Source organism: Scyliorhinus canicula, chromosome 21, assembly GCF_902713615.1.
Source record: "Scyliorhinus canicula chromosome 21, sScyCan1.1, whole genome shotgun sequence".
Classification (NCBI taxonomy): domain Eukaryota; kingdom Metazoa; phylum Chordata; class Chondrichthyes; order Carcharhiniformes; family Scyliorhinidae; genus Scyliorhinus; species Scyliorhinus canicula.
In genome coordinates this window covers 13,007,885-13,024,395 of record NC_052166.1, presented here as the reverse complement: position 1 = coordinate 13,024,395, position 16,511 = coordinate 13,007,885, and the positions used below count along the sequence as shown (strand labels likewise).

The 16,511-nt window shown below is 43.6% G+C and overlaps 1 protein-coding gene across 1 annotated transcript in view; it reads left to right on the top strand.

The window, feature by feature from the left end:
* LOC119955928 (neutrophil cytosol factor 2-like) overlaps nucleotides 1–16,511 on the top strand; it is a 116,666-nt gene that overhangs the window by 77,612 nt on the left and 22,543 nt on the right. The window contains exon 5 of the mRNA XM_038782585.1: nucleotides 8,039–8,061. Within this exon, the coding sequence (XP_038638513.1) occupies nucleotides 8,039–8,061 (23 nt within the window). The remainder of the gene's footprint in view (nucleotides 1–8,038; nucleotides 8,062–16,511) is intronic.

The window sequence follows — 16,511 nt, the reverse complement described above, 5'->3', positions numbered from 1 at the left end:
CACCTGTTCGGGGAGGCTGGTACGGGAATTGAACCGTGCTGCTGGCCTGCCTTTGTCTGTTTTCAGAGCCAGTGATTTAGCCTTGTGCTAACCCAGACTGCTACGAAAGGTGAAGTCACACGGGATCAGGGGTGAGCTGGCAAGGTGGATACAGAACTGGCTAGGTCATAGAAGGCAGAAAGTAGCAATGGAAGGATGCTTTTCGAATTGGAGGGCTGTGACTAGTGGTGTTCCGCAGGGATCAGTGCTGGGACCTTTGCTGTTCGTAGTATAAATAAATGATTTGGAGGAAAATGTAACTGGTCTGATTAGTAAGTTTGCAGACAACACAAAGGTGGGTGGAATTGCGGATAGCAATGAGGACTGTCAGAGGATACAGCAGGATATAGATTGTTTGGAGACTTGGCCGGAGAGATGGCAGACAGAGTTTAATCCGGACAAATGTGAGGTAATACATTTTGGAAGGTTTAATGCAGGTAGGGAATACACAGTGAATGGTAAAACACTTTAGGACTATTGAAAGTCAGAGATCCACAGGTCACTGAAAGGGCAACACAGGTGGAGAAGGTAGTCGAGAAGGCATACAGCATGCTTGCCTTCATTGGCCGGGTCATTGAGTATAAGAATTGGCAAGTCATGTTGCAGCTGTATAGAACCTTAGTTAGGCCACACTTGGGAGTATAGTGTTCAATTCTGGTCGCCACACTACCAGAAGGATGTGGAGGCTTTAGAACATAGAACATAGAACGATACAGCGCAGTACAGGCCCTTCGGCCCTCAATGTTGCACCGACATGGAAAAAAAAAACTAAAGGCCATCTAACCTACACTATGCCCTTATCATCCATATGCTTATCCAATAAACTTTTAAATGCCCTCAATGTTGGCGAGTTCACTACTGTTGCAGGTAGGGCATTCCACGGCCTCACCACTCTTTGCGTAAAAAACCCACCTCTGACCTCTGTCCTATATCTATTACCCTTCAATTTAAGGCTATGTCCCCTCGTGCTAGCCACCTCCATCCGCGGGAGAAGGCTCTCGCTGTCCACCCTATCTAACCCTCTGATCATTTTGTATGCCTCTATTAGGTCACCTCTTAACCTTCTTCTCTCTAACGAAAACAACCTCAAGTCCATCAGCCTTTCCTCATAAGATTTTCCCTCCATACCAGGCAGCATCCTGGTAAATCTCCTCTGCACCCTTTCCAAAGCTTCTACGTCCTTCCTATAATGGGGCGACCAATACTCCAAATGCGGCCGTACTAGAGTTTTGTACAACTGCAACATGACCTCATGGCTCCGGAACTCAATCCCTCTACCAATAAAGGCCATCACACCATAGGCCTTCTTCACAACCCTATCAAACTGGGTGGCAACTTTCAGGGATCTATGTACATGGACACCGAGATCCCTCTGCTCATCCACACTACCAAGAATTTTACCATTAGCCAAATATTCCACATTCCTGTTATTCTTTCCAAAGTGAATCACCTCACACTTCTCCACATTAAACTCCATTTGCCACCTCTCAGCCCAGCTCTGCAGCTTATCTATGTCCCTCTGTAACCTGCCATATCCTTCCGCACTGTCTACAACTCCACCGACTTTAGTGTCGTCTGCAAATTTACTTACCCATCCTTCTGCTCCCTCCTCTAGGTCATTTATAAAAATGACAAACAGCAACGGCCCCAGAACAGATCCTTGTGGTACGCCACTCGTAACTGAACTCCATTCTGAACATTTCCCATCAACCACCACTCTCTGTCTTCTTTCAACTAGCCAATTTCTGATCCACATCTCTAAATCACCCTCAATCCCCAGCCTCCGTATTTTCTGCAATAGCCGACCGTGGGGAACCTTATCAAACGCTTTACTGAAATCCATATACACCACATCAACTGCTTTACCCTCGTCCACCTGTTCAGTCACCTTCTCAAAGAACTCGATAAGGTTTGTGAGGCATGACCTACCCTTCACCAAACCATGCTGACTATCCCTAATCATATTATTCCTATCTAGATGATTATAAATCGTATCTTTTATAATCCTCTCCAAGACTTTACCCACCACAGATGTTAGGCTCACCGGCCTATAGTTACCGGGGTTAACTCTACTCCCCTTCTTGAACAAAGGGACCACATTTGCTATCCTCCAGTCCTCTGGCACTATTCCTGTAGCCAATGATGACCTAAAAATCAAAGCCAAAGGCTCAGCAATTTCTTCCCTGGCTTCCCAGAGAATCCTAGGATAAATCCCATCAGGCCCCGGGGACTTATCTATTTTCACCTTGTCCAGAATTGCCAACACTTCTTCCCTACTCACCTCAATGCCATCTATTCTAATAGCCTGGGTCTCAGCATTCTCCTCCACAATATTATCTTTTTCCTGAGTGAATACTGACAAAAAGTATTCATTTAGTATCTCGCTTATCTCCTCAGCCTCCACACACAACGTCCCACCACTGTCCTTGACTGGCCCTACTCTTACCCTAGTCATTCTTTTATTCCTGACATACCTATAGAAAGCTTTTGGATTTTCCTTGATCCTACCTGCCAAAGACTTCTCATGTCCCCTCCTTGCTCGTCTTAGCTCTCTCTTTAGATCCTTCCTCGCTTCCCTGTAACTTTCAAACGCCCCAACTGAAACTTCACCCCTCATCTTCACATAGGCCTCCTTTTTCCTCTTAACAAGAGATTCCACTTCTTTGGTAAACCACGGTTCCCTCGCTCTACCCTTTCCTCCCTGTCTGACTGGTACGTACTGATCAAGAACACGCAATAGCTGTTCCTTGAACAAGCTCCACATATCCAGTGTGCCCAATCCTTGCAGCCTACTTCTCCAACCTACACATCCTAAGTCATGTCTAATGGCATCATAATTGCCCTTCCCCCAGCTATAACTCTTGCCCTGCGGGGTATACTTATCCCTTTCCATCACTAATGTAAAGGTCACCGAATTGTGGTCACTGTCTCCAAAGTGTTCACTTACCTCCAGATCTAACACCTGGCCTGGTTCATTACCCAAAACCAAATCCAAAGTGGCCTCACCTCTTGTTGGCCTGTCAACATATTGTGTCAGAAAACCCTCCTGCACACATTGTACAAAGAACGACCCATCCAATGTACTCGAACTATATCTTTTCCAGTCAATATTAGGAAAGTTAAAGTCTCCCATAACAACTACCCTGTTACTTTCGCTCTTTTCCAGAATCATCTTCGCCATCCTTTCCTCTACATCTCTAGAACTATTAGGTGGCCTATAGAAAACTCCCAGCAGGGTGACCTCTCCTTTCCTGTTTCTAACCTCAGCCCATACTACCTCGGAAGAAGAGTCCCCATCTTGCACCCTTTCTGCCACCGTAATACTGTCCTTGACTAGCAGCGCCACACCTCCCCCTCTTTTGCCCCCTTCTCTGACTTTACTAAAGCACCTAAACCCCGGAACCTGCAACAACCATTCCTGTCCCTGCTCTATCCATGTCTCTGAAATGGCCACAACATCGAAGTCCCAGGTACCAACCCATGCTGCCAGTTCCCCTACCTTATTTCGTATACTCCTGGCATTGAAATAGACACACTTCAAACCACCTACCTGAACACTGCCGCCTTCCTGCGAAGTCAGATCTGTGCTCCTGACCTCTCTACTCTCAATCTCTCGCACCCCAAAACTACAATCCAGGTTCCCATGCCCCTGCTGAATTAGTTTAAACCCCCCCAAAGAGTACTAACAAATCTCCCCCCCAGGATATTGGTGCCCCTTAGGTTCAGATGTAGACCATCCTGTCTATAGAGGTCCCACCTTCCCCAGAAAGAGCCCCAGTTATCCAGTTAGAGAGTGTTGAGAGAGATTTACCAGGATGTTGCCTGATATGGAGGGCATTAGCTATGAGGAGCGGTTGAATAAACTCGGTTTGTTCTCACTGGAACGATGGAGGTTGAGGGGCGACCTGATAGAGGTCTACAAAATTATGAGGGGCATAGACAGAGTGGATAGTCAGAGGCTTTTCCCCAGGGTAGAGGGGTAAATTACTAGGGAGCATAGGTTTAAGGTGCGAGGGGTAAGGTTTAGTGGAGATATAAGAGGCAGGTTTTTTTACACAGATGGTAGTGGGTGCCTGGAACTCGATGCCGGAGGAGGTGGTGGAAGCAGGAACGATAGTGAAGTTTAAGGGGCATCTTGACAAATACATGAGTAGCATGGGAATAGAGGGATACGGACCCAGGAAGTGTAGAAGATTTTAGTTTAAACGGGCAGCATGGTCGCCTGTTCCTGTGCTGTACTTTCTTTGTTCTTATCGAATCTCACCCAGGGGACTCTAATGCTGTTGCATGAGTAAAACCCCAGATACTTCAACCAGTGTATTAAGCAGAAGTTTTACCCAGTTGTCTTTATTGACGAGGCAAACAAAGAACAACACAAGTATAAAATCAAACAAATTATATATATTAAATCTTGAATTAACCCAATAACAATCACTGTAAAGATTATCAAGATTTGTGATACTACTCCTGCTGATGAACTCGGTCGAGCCGCGGGTCCGATTCTCTGAGTTTCATGTTACTCAAGGCCGTCATCGTGAAGTGGGCCTTGCTTTCTTCTCTGGTCAGTCTTTAGAATGGTTAAGGTCATCTCCACGCTGAACCTTCTGGGGTGTCTGCCTTTATTTTCCTTCCTTTATTTCCCTCCCTTCGCACCTTTCCAGAAACTGCTCTGGCTTTCGGCCAATGAGGCCACACTCCCGATGGATTTGATGATGACCACTTGACGGGACACCAGGACCCGCCCTCGGGTGTCCATCTCCAGTGGTGTTGCTCACACGTACCTGTTGCCGATTTGTCTGTGTATAGTGTATTTGACTTTGGTCAAGTCGAAATTCTCATCTGCCTGCCTGAAGTTGACTGCAGTTTGATTTAGAATGTCCAATTCTTATAGGATCTGCCGATAAATACACAAAATACCTGCCTGCGCCCCCCCCCCCCCCCCATCAGAGAGGACAAAATCCTCTTCAGCAGGTAGGATTGAATCTGAAAGTATCTAAACCGATTGGAACCAGGAAGTTGACATGTTTTCACCAGCTCCTTAGTGCTGGTGAATCTTTCCTCCACGAACAGGTCCCCAAACCTCTCCAGACCCTTCCCCTCGAGTCAAAACCTGCTGGCAAAAGGAGGTGATTACTGCAGATAGAGGCCAGCACAGATATGGAGCTAAGTTTAAAATGTTGTCCAAAGTGCTTCCAGACTCAGGGTGGGCACCACTACTGGATACGAGGAAAATGTTGCTGGAGGGAATGGCAATGATGCCATCAATAATGCATGGAGGCTGGAACCCCAACAAGAATTTGTCTCCATTTGTTCCTATACGGAACCCAGATCACTAAACCACCCCAGCACTTTCTCAATATTAGCTGCCCAATAATAATTTGGATAATTTGGGACTATCTATCCCTCTGGAAGAATGCCCTACGTATCCTTGGGGTCTTGCCGACCCAAATGAAAGAGGAAACGGATTTGTTAACTCTGATAAAGAAGGACTTGGGGTGAAAAATGAGGACATACTGAAAAAAAAACTACATCTCAGGAGCACATTCATTTTAATAGTCTGCACCTTGCCTGCCAAGGACAGGGAGATGTTATCCCACTTCTGGAAGTCCGATTTGACCCCCTTCACCAGATTAATTTGTTCTGGGCCAGGGTTTAGAGAACCCCAAAGTATGGGGAGCTCACGGCCCACTCTACAGGTGTGAAACAGCAAAAATGGAGAAGTATTTTTTAAAGCAAAACAATGTTTATTCTATGAACTCAAGATAGCCTTTTGAAAACATACAGTGAACACCTTAGCAACCATTAATTCAAATACAACATCCAAAGACTACAACACTAAGTAATTATTTAAACTTTCCATTTAATATCCATAAGGCTTAAAAACAAAACCATTAACAGAAGCACACCAGGTGAAAGTCACTACTGAGAGCAGTTATTAGTTTTAAATCACCAAATGATCGATTTACAGTTTTTAGATTACAGAGCGAGAGAGACTAATACCCCTTCTGGCTGTGACTGCAGCTATCCAGTTCTGAAAACGAAACTAAAATCCACCCTGCAGCAAACAACCTAAAACAAAAGTAAAAAGCTGACACAACCCAGCTCCACCCGCACTCTGATATCACTGATATACACCTATTTCTTAAAGGTACATTTCTTAAAATCCCATTTCTTAAAGGTACTCTCACATGACATCTCCCCGAAGGAAAAAAAATAAACCATCAACTTCAAGATGGTTTCATGTTTCACCTTTTCACTATCCTTTAAGAAATGCAACAGTAAATATACTTTCTCGTTTCAAAAAAACAACACATGCAAACAGGTATAATAATATAGTCCATTTCTTTTTCGTTCTTCTTCCTCCAACTGAAACTGCTTCCGTTCATCACATTCGTGACAAAGCATCGACGTTTTCTCTTCCTGCCACATGTACTATTTTAAAATGAAATAGCTGTGACAATAAACTCCAGCGAAACAGCCTTGCATTGTTATTCCGGAATCGCTCCAAAAACGTCAACGGATTAGTATCAGTGTATATAACGGTGTCAGACGGATTGCTGGTCACATAAATGTGAAAATGTTGCAAAGCTAGCACCAAACTCAACGTCTCCTTCTCAATCGTTCAATATGTTTTCTGGTGAGAATTCAATTTCTTGTAAAATAACCAATAGGCCGCTCTAGCACTTCGTTATCGTCTTGTAGAAGTGCACCTACACCCACATCACTCGCATCAACTGCCACTGTGAATGGTTTGGTATAATTTGGGATGGCTAACACAGGAGCAGCCTTCAGGCCGTCAAATGCCTGTTGACACTCCGCTGTCCACTGGAATTTGTTACGCCTCTTGAGCAAGTCTGTTAGTGAAGCGACCACACTGCTGAAATTCGGTACAAATTTCCGGTAAAATCCATTGATACCAAGAAATCACATTATTTCCCGACGTGTCGAGGGTATCGGAAACTCCTCAAGGAAAGTGACTTGGGCTTTCCCAAATTCACCTTAGGCTAGGTTTATCACCAAACCTGCCTCCTGAAGTCGATCGAATAACTCCATCAGATGTTTTGGATGTTCTTTCCCTGTCTGGCTGAAAATGACCAGATCGTCGATGTATACCCCACAATTGGGTAATCCTGAAACAACTTTGTTAGTTAACCGTTGTAATGTGGCTGGTGCGTTTTTCTTGCCAAATGGCATAATTAGTATATCATCTGGAGTCACAAAAGCTGAAATCTCCTTTGCCCTTTCGGATAAAGGTACCTTTAAGTAAATCCAGTTTGGAAATAAAAGTGTATTGTCCCACTTTCTCAATGCAATCCTCCAAACGTGGGATAGGATAAGAGTCCGTTAGTATCCACTCCTTCCACGACTGCCGGTGGTGCGTAGGACCTAAAGAATTCCACAGAAACTAGCAACTCTGCAAGGTTGCTTCATCAGCATCTCCATCACCTAAGCACTTTACCATCTAGAAGGACAAGGGCAGTAATGTTGTGACAACATCATCACCTCCAAATCTCTCCCTCCATTATGGCTCCATATGGAAATCTAAAACTGCATTGCGGTAGCATCCTCCGCACATGGACTGCAGTAAGACATGAAGTCTCCCCGTGCACAATATTGGCAATCTTGCCAGCAATGTCAAATCCAATAAATTGTGAGAGGTCAGGACCACTGTGATGAAGGAAGGTTGATAGAAATTTTAGAAATCAGTTTTACAAATAACTGTCATGGTGGGAACATAGGGGAACTATTGAGCATGCAGCAATTTCTTGAGAAAACTGGAGATAGGAATTAATTTGGGAAAAATGTACAAAACTTGGTGATGTAGACGTGAATCAGTCATTGGGTTCTGATGTCTTCACGGTCAGCTGGTAAAAGTAGGCAGAGGAGAGCTCGCAGAAGGTTGCTGCATAAGGATTACATGAATAGACAGTGGACTTAGACTGACTAATGTAGGTCAAACTAAAAATTATTAATAACCCGTTGTTCTTGTATTTTACAGAAATTGGGGGACCAAGTTGTGCGGTGAGTAGAAGCTAATTGTGTGGACATTTGCGACGTCTTGAACATGACAGGATGAGATCCTGAACCCATTCCACATTGAATTCCTGCACTTTCCATAAGACATAGGAGCAGAATTAGGCCACACGGCCCATTGAGTCTGCTCCGCCATTCAATCATGGCTGATATTTTTCTCATCCCCATTCTCCTGCCTTCTCCCCATAACCCCTGATCCCCTTATTGATCAAAAACCTATCTATCTCTGTCTTTAAAGACACTCCGAGATCTGGCCTTCACAAACTTCTGCAGCAAAGAGTTCCACAGATTCACCACCCTCTGGCTGAAGAAATTCCTCCTCATCTCTGTATTAAAGGAACTCTTTAGTCTGAGATTGTGTCCTCTGCTTCTAGTTTTTCCTGCAAGTGGAAATATCCTCTCCACATCCACTCTATCCAGGAAGTTTCAATAAGATCCCCCCTCATGGTTCTAAACACCAACGAGTACAGACCCAGAGTCCTCAAACGTTCCTCCTGCAACAAGCTCTTCATTCCAGGGATAATTCTTGTGGACCTCCTCTGGACCCTTTCCCAGGCCAGCACATCCTTCCTTCAATACGGGGCCCAAAACAGCTCACAACACTCCAAATGGGGTCTGACCAGGGCCTTATATAGCCTCAGAAGTACATCCCTGGTCTTGTATTCTAGCCCTCTCGACATGAATGCGAACATTGCATTTGCCTTCAAAACTGCCGACTGAACCTGCAGGTTCCCTACCTGTATTAAGAGAATGGTGAACAAGGACTCCCAAGTCCCTTTGTGCTTCTGATTTCCAAAGCTTCTTCCCATTTAGAAAATAGTCTATGCCACCATTTCTCCTTCCAAAATGCATAACCTCACACTTTCCCACATTGTAAAAAAGTCTCTGACTATCCACTCTGTCTATGCCCCTCATAATTTTGTATACCTCTATCAGGTCGCCCCTCAACCTCCTTTGTTCCAGTGAGAACAAACCAAGTTTATTCAACCTCCCCTCATAGCTAATACCCCCCATACCAGGCAACATCCTGGTAAACCACTTCTGCACCATCTCTAAAGCCTCCACATCCTTCTGGTAGTGTGGCGACCACAATTGAACACTATACTCCAAGTGTGGCCTATACAGCTGCAATATGCCAATTTCTATACTCAGTGCCCTGGCCAATGAAGGCAAGCATGCTGTATTCCTTCTTGACTACCTTCTCCACCTGTGTTGCCCCTTTTAGTGACCTGTGGACCTGTACACCTAGATCTCTGACTGTCAATACTCTTGAGGGTTCTACCATTCATTGTATATTCCTTACCTGTATTAGACCTTCCAAAATGCATTACCTCACATTTGTCTGGATTAAACTCCATCTGCCATCTCTTCGCACAAGTCTGCAAATGATCTAAATCCTGCTGTATCCTCTTGACAGTCCTCACTGTTGTCTGCAATTCCACCAACCTTTGTGTCATCCACAAACTTACCAATCAGACCAGTTACATTTTCCTCCAAATCTACGAACAGCAAACGTCCCAGCACTGATCCTTGCGGAACACCAGGGCTGGTTTAGCACAGGGATAAATGGCTGGCTTTGAAGGCAGGCCCGCAGCACGGTTCAATTCCCGTACCAGCCTCCCGAACAGGCGCCGGAATGTGGCGACTGGGGGCTTTTCACAGTAACTAACTTCATTTGAAGCCTACCTGTGGCAATAAGCAATTTTCATTTCATTTCATTTTCAACACCACGAGTCACGGCCCTCCAATTAGAAAAGCACCCTTCCATTGCTACTATCTGCATTCTATGACCTAGCCAGTTCTGTATCCATCTTGCCAGCTCACCTCTAATCCCGTGTGACTTCACCTTGTACACCAGTCTGCCATGAGGGACGTTGTCAAAAGCCTTACTGAAATCCATATAGACAACATCCACTGCCCTACCTGCATCAATCATCTTTATGACCTCCTCGAAAAATTAGTGAGACGTGATCTCCCCTTCACAAAACAATACTGCCTCTCGCTAATACATCCACTTGCTTCCAAATGGGAGTAGATCTTGTCTCGAAGAATTCTCTCCAGTAAAATCCCTTCCACTGACGTAAGGCTCACCGGCCTGTAGTTCCCTGGATTATCCTTGCTACCCTTCTTAAACAAAGGAACAATATTGGCTATTTTCCAGTCCTCCGGAACATCACCTGAAGACGGTGAGGATCCAAAGATTTCTGTCAAGGCCTCCGCAATTTGTTCTCTTGCCTCCTTCAGTATTCTGGGGTAGATCCCATCTGGCCCTGGGGACTGATCCACCTTAATATTTTACAAATGCCCAACACCTCGTCCTTTTGATCTCAATGTGACCCAGGCTATCTACACACCCTTCTCCAGACTCAACATCCTATTATGGGCCACGGTTTAGAGAACCCCAGAGTGTATCATGGAGTTCACCTGACCCACAACTTTTAATAGATTGTGGTATGGGGAGCACACGGTCCACTCTACATGTGTTGTAGAGCAGAAAAGGAAAAATATTTTTAAAAACAAAACAATGTTTATTCTATGAACTCGAGTTAACCTTTTTAAAACATACAGGGAACATCTCAGCAACCATCAATTCAAATACAACCCCCAACGAATACAACACTAAGTAATTCTCAATAACTTCCCAAACAACATCCAGCCAAAAGAAACCCCTTTTAACAGAAGTACATTAGGTTTACATTCACTACTGAGAACATTTCTAATTCTGAATTCACCAAATGATCAAGATATAGTCTTTTCATGGCAGAGAGATCAACAGTACACGTGCTCTGTCTGGCTTCAGCTCCAACAGTGAAAACAAATCTAAAACACACCCTGCAGCAAACAGCCTAAAACAAAAGTAAAAAGCGGACAGACAGCCCAGCTCCAACCACACTCTGACATCGCTGCAGTAATAAACACCCATTTCTTAAAGGTACTCTCACTACAGATATTTATATACACACCCATTTATAAACACCCATTTCTTAAAGGTACTCTCACATGACACCTCCCCCAAGAAGAAAAAACAAACCATCAACTTCAAGATGGTTTCACTCTTCACCTTTTCACCATTCTTCAAAAAATGCATGCAGTAAATATACTTTTTTGTTTAAAAAAAAACACACGCAAACAGGTATAAGAAGATGGCCCTTTTTTTTTGTTCTTCCTCCTCCAATTGAAACTGCTTCCGTTCATCACATTCGTGACAAAGCATCGGCTTTCATGTTTTCTCGTCCCGCCACATGTACTATTTTAAAATGAAATGACTGCAAAACCTTGCATTGTTATTCCGGAATCGCTGCAAAAACATCAGCTGATTAGTATCAGTCTATATAACGGTGTCAGACGGATTGTTGGTCTCATAAATGTGAAATGTTGCAAAGCCAGCACCAAAATCAATGTCTCGTCAATCGTGGAATACTTATTCTGGTGAGACCTCAATTTTTTTGAAAAATAATCAATAGGCCGACCTAACCCTTCGTCGTCGTCTTGCAGAAGCAACGTACCTACACCCACATCACTCGCATGAACCGCCACTTTGAATGATCTTGTATAATTTGGGGTGGCTAACACAGGAGCAGTGGTTAACACAGCCTTCAGGCCATCAAATGCCTGTTGACACTCTGCTGTCCACTAGAATTTGTTACGCTTCTTGAGCAAGTCCGTCAGTGGAGCGACCACACTGCTGAAATTGGGTACAAATTTCCGGTAAAATCCATTTGTACCAAGAAATCGCATTATTTCCCGTTGTGTCAAGGGTATCGGAAACTCCCCAATAACTTTTGTTTTCACATCCTGTGGGACCATTCGACCCTGTCCGATTGTGTGGCCAAGGAAAGTGACTTGGGCCTTTCCAAATCAACTTTTGGCTAGGTTTATCACCAAACCCGCCCCCTGAAATCGATCGAATAACTCCATCAGATGTTTCAAATGTTCTGTCCATGTCTGGCTGAAAATTACCAGATCGTCGACGTATACCGCACAATTGAGTAATCCTGAAACAACTTTGTTAGTTAACCGTTGAAATGTGGCTGGTCCGTTTTTCATGCCAAATGGCATCATAACTTTGAATTGGTATATTCCATCAGGAGTTACAAAAGCTGAAATCTCCTTCACCTTTTCAGATAAAGGTACCTGCCAGTAACCTTTAAGTAAATCCAATTTGGAAATAAAAGCTGATTGTTCACAATTTACATAGATGATTTGAATGAAATGAAAATCGCTTAATGTCACAAGTAGGCTTCAATGAAGTTACTGTGAAAAGCCCCTAGTCGCCACATTCCGGCGCCTGTCCGAGGAGGCTGGTACGGGAATCGAACCGTGCTGCTGGCCTGCTTGGTCTGCTTTAAAAGCCAGCGATTTAGCCTGGTGAGCTAAACCAGCCCCAATTTGGAGTTGGGGACGAAGTGCAATGTGTCCAGGTTTGCAGACGACACTAAGATGAGTGGTAAAGCAAAAAGTGCAGAGGATACCGGAAGTCTGCAGAGGGATTTGGATAGGTTAAGTGAATGGGCTAGGGTCTGGCAGATGGAATACAATGTTGACAAATGTGAGGTTATCGATTTTGGTAGGAATAACAGCAAAAGGGATTATTATTTAAATGATAAAATATCAAAACATGCTGCTGTGCAGAGAGACCTGGGTGTGCTCGTGCATGAGTCACAAAAAGTTGGCTTACAGGTGCAACAGGTGATTAAGAAAGCGAATGGAATTTTGTCCTTCATTGCTAGAGGGATGGGGTTTAAGACTAGGGAGGTTATGCTGCAATTGTATAAGGTGTTAGTGAGGCCACACCTGGAGTATTGTGTTCAGTTTTGGTCTCCTTACCTGAGAAAGGATGTACTGGCACTGGAGGGTGAGCAGAGGAGATTCACTAGGTTAATCCCAGATCTGAAGGGGTTTGGATTACGAGGAGAGGTTGAGTAGACTGGGATTGTACTCATTGGAATTTAGAAGGATAAGGGGGGATCTTATAGAAACATAAAATTATGAAGGGAGTAGATAGGATAGATGCGGGCAGGTTGTTTCCAATGGCGCGTGAAAGCTGAACTAGGGGGCATAGTCTCAAAATAAGGGGAAGTAGATTTAGGACTGAGTTTAGGAGGAACTTCTTCACCCAAAGGGTTGTGAATCTATGGAATTCCTTGCCCAGTGAAGCAGTTGAGGCTCCTTCATTAAATGTTTTTAAGATAAGGATAGATAGTTTTTTGAAGACTAAAGGGTTATAGTGTTCGGGCCAGAAAGTGGAGCCACGTCCACAAAAGATCAGCCATGATCTTGTTGAATGGCGGAGCAGGCTCAAGGGGCCATATGGCCTACTCCTGCTCCTAGTTCTTATTGTCCCACTTTCTCAATGCAATCCTCCAAACATGGGATAGGATAAGAGTCCGTTCTTGGAACTGCAGTAACCTTTCTATAGTCCACACACAACCGTTGGGTACCGTCCGGTTTTGGTGGCATCGCTATGGGTGGGCTCCATTGGCTGCAAACCACTTCTGTTGTGCCATTTTTAAGCATACTCTCAATCTCTTTGTTAACCTGTGCCAATTTTAAAGGGTTGAGTCCATATTGGTGTTGTTTGATTGGAATCACATTTCCCACATCTACATCATAGCCATTTTAGTACTTCCCAGTTTATCTCCACAAACTTGCCCATGTGATATCAATAACTCCTTCAGGTCAGTCCGATTTTCCTCTGGAAGGTAACTCAACAATTTATCCCAATTTTTAAGAACATCTTCGTTTTCCAATTTAATTTGAGATATGTCAAATTCACAGTCATCTGGATTTGGTTTGTCAGTTTGAGTTAGAATCATTAAAACCTCCTCCTTTTTCTCTCCTTCCCTTTCAAAGTACCTTTTAAGCATATTCACATGACACACTCGGTGAGTCTTCCTTCTATCTGGTGCTTTTACCACATGATTCACCTCACTTAATTACTTTCAACCTGATAAGGTCCACAAAACCTTGCTTTTAAAGGTTTTCCTACCACTGGTAACAATACTAAAATGTTATCTCCACTGGCAAAACTACGTACTTTGGATTTCTTGTTCGCTACCCGTTTCATCACATTTTGTGCAACTTTTAAATGTTGTCTAGCCAATTCACCTGCTCTATTTAATCGTTCCTTAAAATTTGACACATCATCCAATAATGTAATTTATTTCTCACTCACCAATTTTTCCTTAATCAATTTAAGTGGTCCTCTTACCTCATGACCAAAAATTAGTTCAAAAGGACTGAATTTGGTTGATTCATTAGGTGCATCCCTAATTGCAAACAGTATGAATGGAATTCCTTTATCCCAATCCTCTGGATAATCTTGACAATAAGCTCGCGACATTGTCTTTAATGTCTGATGCCACCTTTCTAACACTCCCTGCGATTCTGGATGGTACGCAGCTGATTTATTCCTAAGCTATCCATAACTTCTTTGAATAACCTCGAGGTAAAATTTGATTCTTGATCCGATTGTATTTCTGTGGGTAGTCCATATCTCCTAAAGAATTTAAGTAACTCCTCCACAATCTTTTTAGCTGTAATATTATGGACTGGAATGGCCTCTGGAAACCTAGTAGACACATCCATTATCATCAAAAAATATTGATTGCCACTTTTCGTTTTAGGAAGTGGTCCTACGTAATCAATTAGGACCCTTGCAAAAGGTTCCTCAAATACTGGAATGGGTATTAAGGGCACTGGTTTTATCACTGCTTGAGGTTTCCCTATCACTTGACATGTGTGACATGATTGACAAAATTTAACTACATCTTTATGTAGTCTAGGCCAATAAAAATGTTTCTGGATTTTAGCTCGAGTTTTCCTTATTCCCAAACGACCTCCCACTGGTATCTCATGTGCAACTCGCAACACCTCCTTTCTATACCCTACTGGCAATACTACTTGATGAACTTCTGCCCACTTTTCATCGGCCTGCATGTGTAAAGGTCTCCAATGAGTCTGCACCGGCTCTTGGAAAGAGCACCCTACCCAAGGTCAACACTTCCACCCTATTCCCATAACCCAGTAACCCTACCCAACACTAAGGGCAATTTTGGACACTATGGGCAATTTATCATGGCCACTCCACCTAACCTGCACACCTTTGGACTGTGGGAGGAAACCGGAGGACCCGGAGGAAACCCACGCACACACTGGGAGGATGTGCAGACTCCGCACAGACAGTGATCCAAGCCGGAATCGAACCTGGGATCCTGGAGCTGTGAAGCATTTGTGCTATCCACAATGCTACCGTGGTACCCACTTTTCTGGCAACATTCTTCCCAAACTACATAACTCCTCATCTCTTACCATTAAAGATTGACTAGCTCCCGTATCTCTTAAAATTGTGACTTCTTTACCTACTCCTCCTGATACACATGAGTAAACTTTACCCACACAAGTAAATTCTTTAAAGATATCTGCCACCTGATCAATCACCTCTTGATCAGGCTGTAAAATCTTTTGCACCTCCTTCGCTTCACTTGGGCTTTCCTTCACCACTTTAACAAACCCCACTGTCTTATCCTGTTTTACCACATCAGCCTTCCACCAAAACTGTGACTTTACATGGCCTAGTTTATTACAGTGGGAACATTTGAAATTTTTCATGTCTCTTCCACCCTCCTGGATTTCTTTTTTAATCTGAGGTACACTCTCCTTATTATCTCCCATCAGATCACCTTTACCTTTACCACTTGAGTATTTCTCATGTTCCCAGTTTCTATCCCTCACATGCTGGAACTGATGTCGGAAACCAAGCTTTGATTTATGAACTAATTCATAATGATCTGCCATTTCTGCTGCCAATCTTGCAGTTTTAACCCTCTGCTCTTCCACCATAGTTCTCACTCCATCGGGAATTTAATTTTTAAACTCCTCCAAAAGTATAATTTCTCTGAGAGCTTCATACGTTGGTGTATTTTCAAAGCCCTGATCCACCTATCAAAATTACTCTCTTTGATCCTTTCAAACACCATGTATGTTTGACCAAAGTCTTTCGTTAAATTTCTAAACCTTTGTCTGTAGGCTTCATTCACTGAAGCTAAATATTTTCACCATGTCCCAGATACCACCTCTGGTGGTGATGCAAACACTTCACTGGCCCTACCTACCAGCTTTGTTTGAATCAGCATTACCCACATGTCCTGTGGCCATTTGATTTGTTTAGCTACTTTCTCAAATGAAATGAAAAAGGCTTCTACCTCCTTCTCATCAAACCTTGGCAATGCTTGGACATATTTAAATAGATTCCCACCAAGCCTTTGAATTTGACGCTCTTTCTCACTATCCTCATCACCTATCATCCAACTGTCTGCCAATTTTAACTGACTGTCATGTTTCACGGCAGAATGACTAGGGTAAGACAGTAGTGGAAAGTTGTGCATGGAGTCCGAGGAGATAGAAGAGGTGCTAAATGAATATTTTTCGTCAGTATT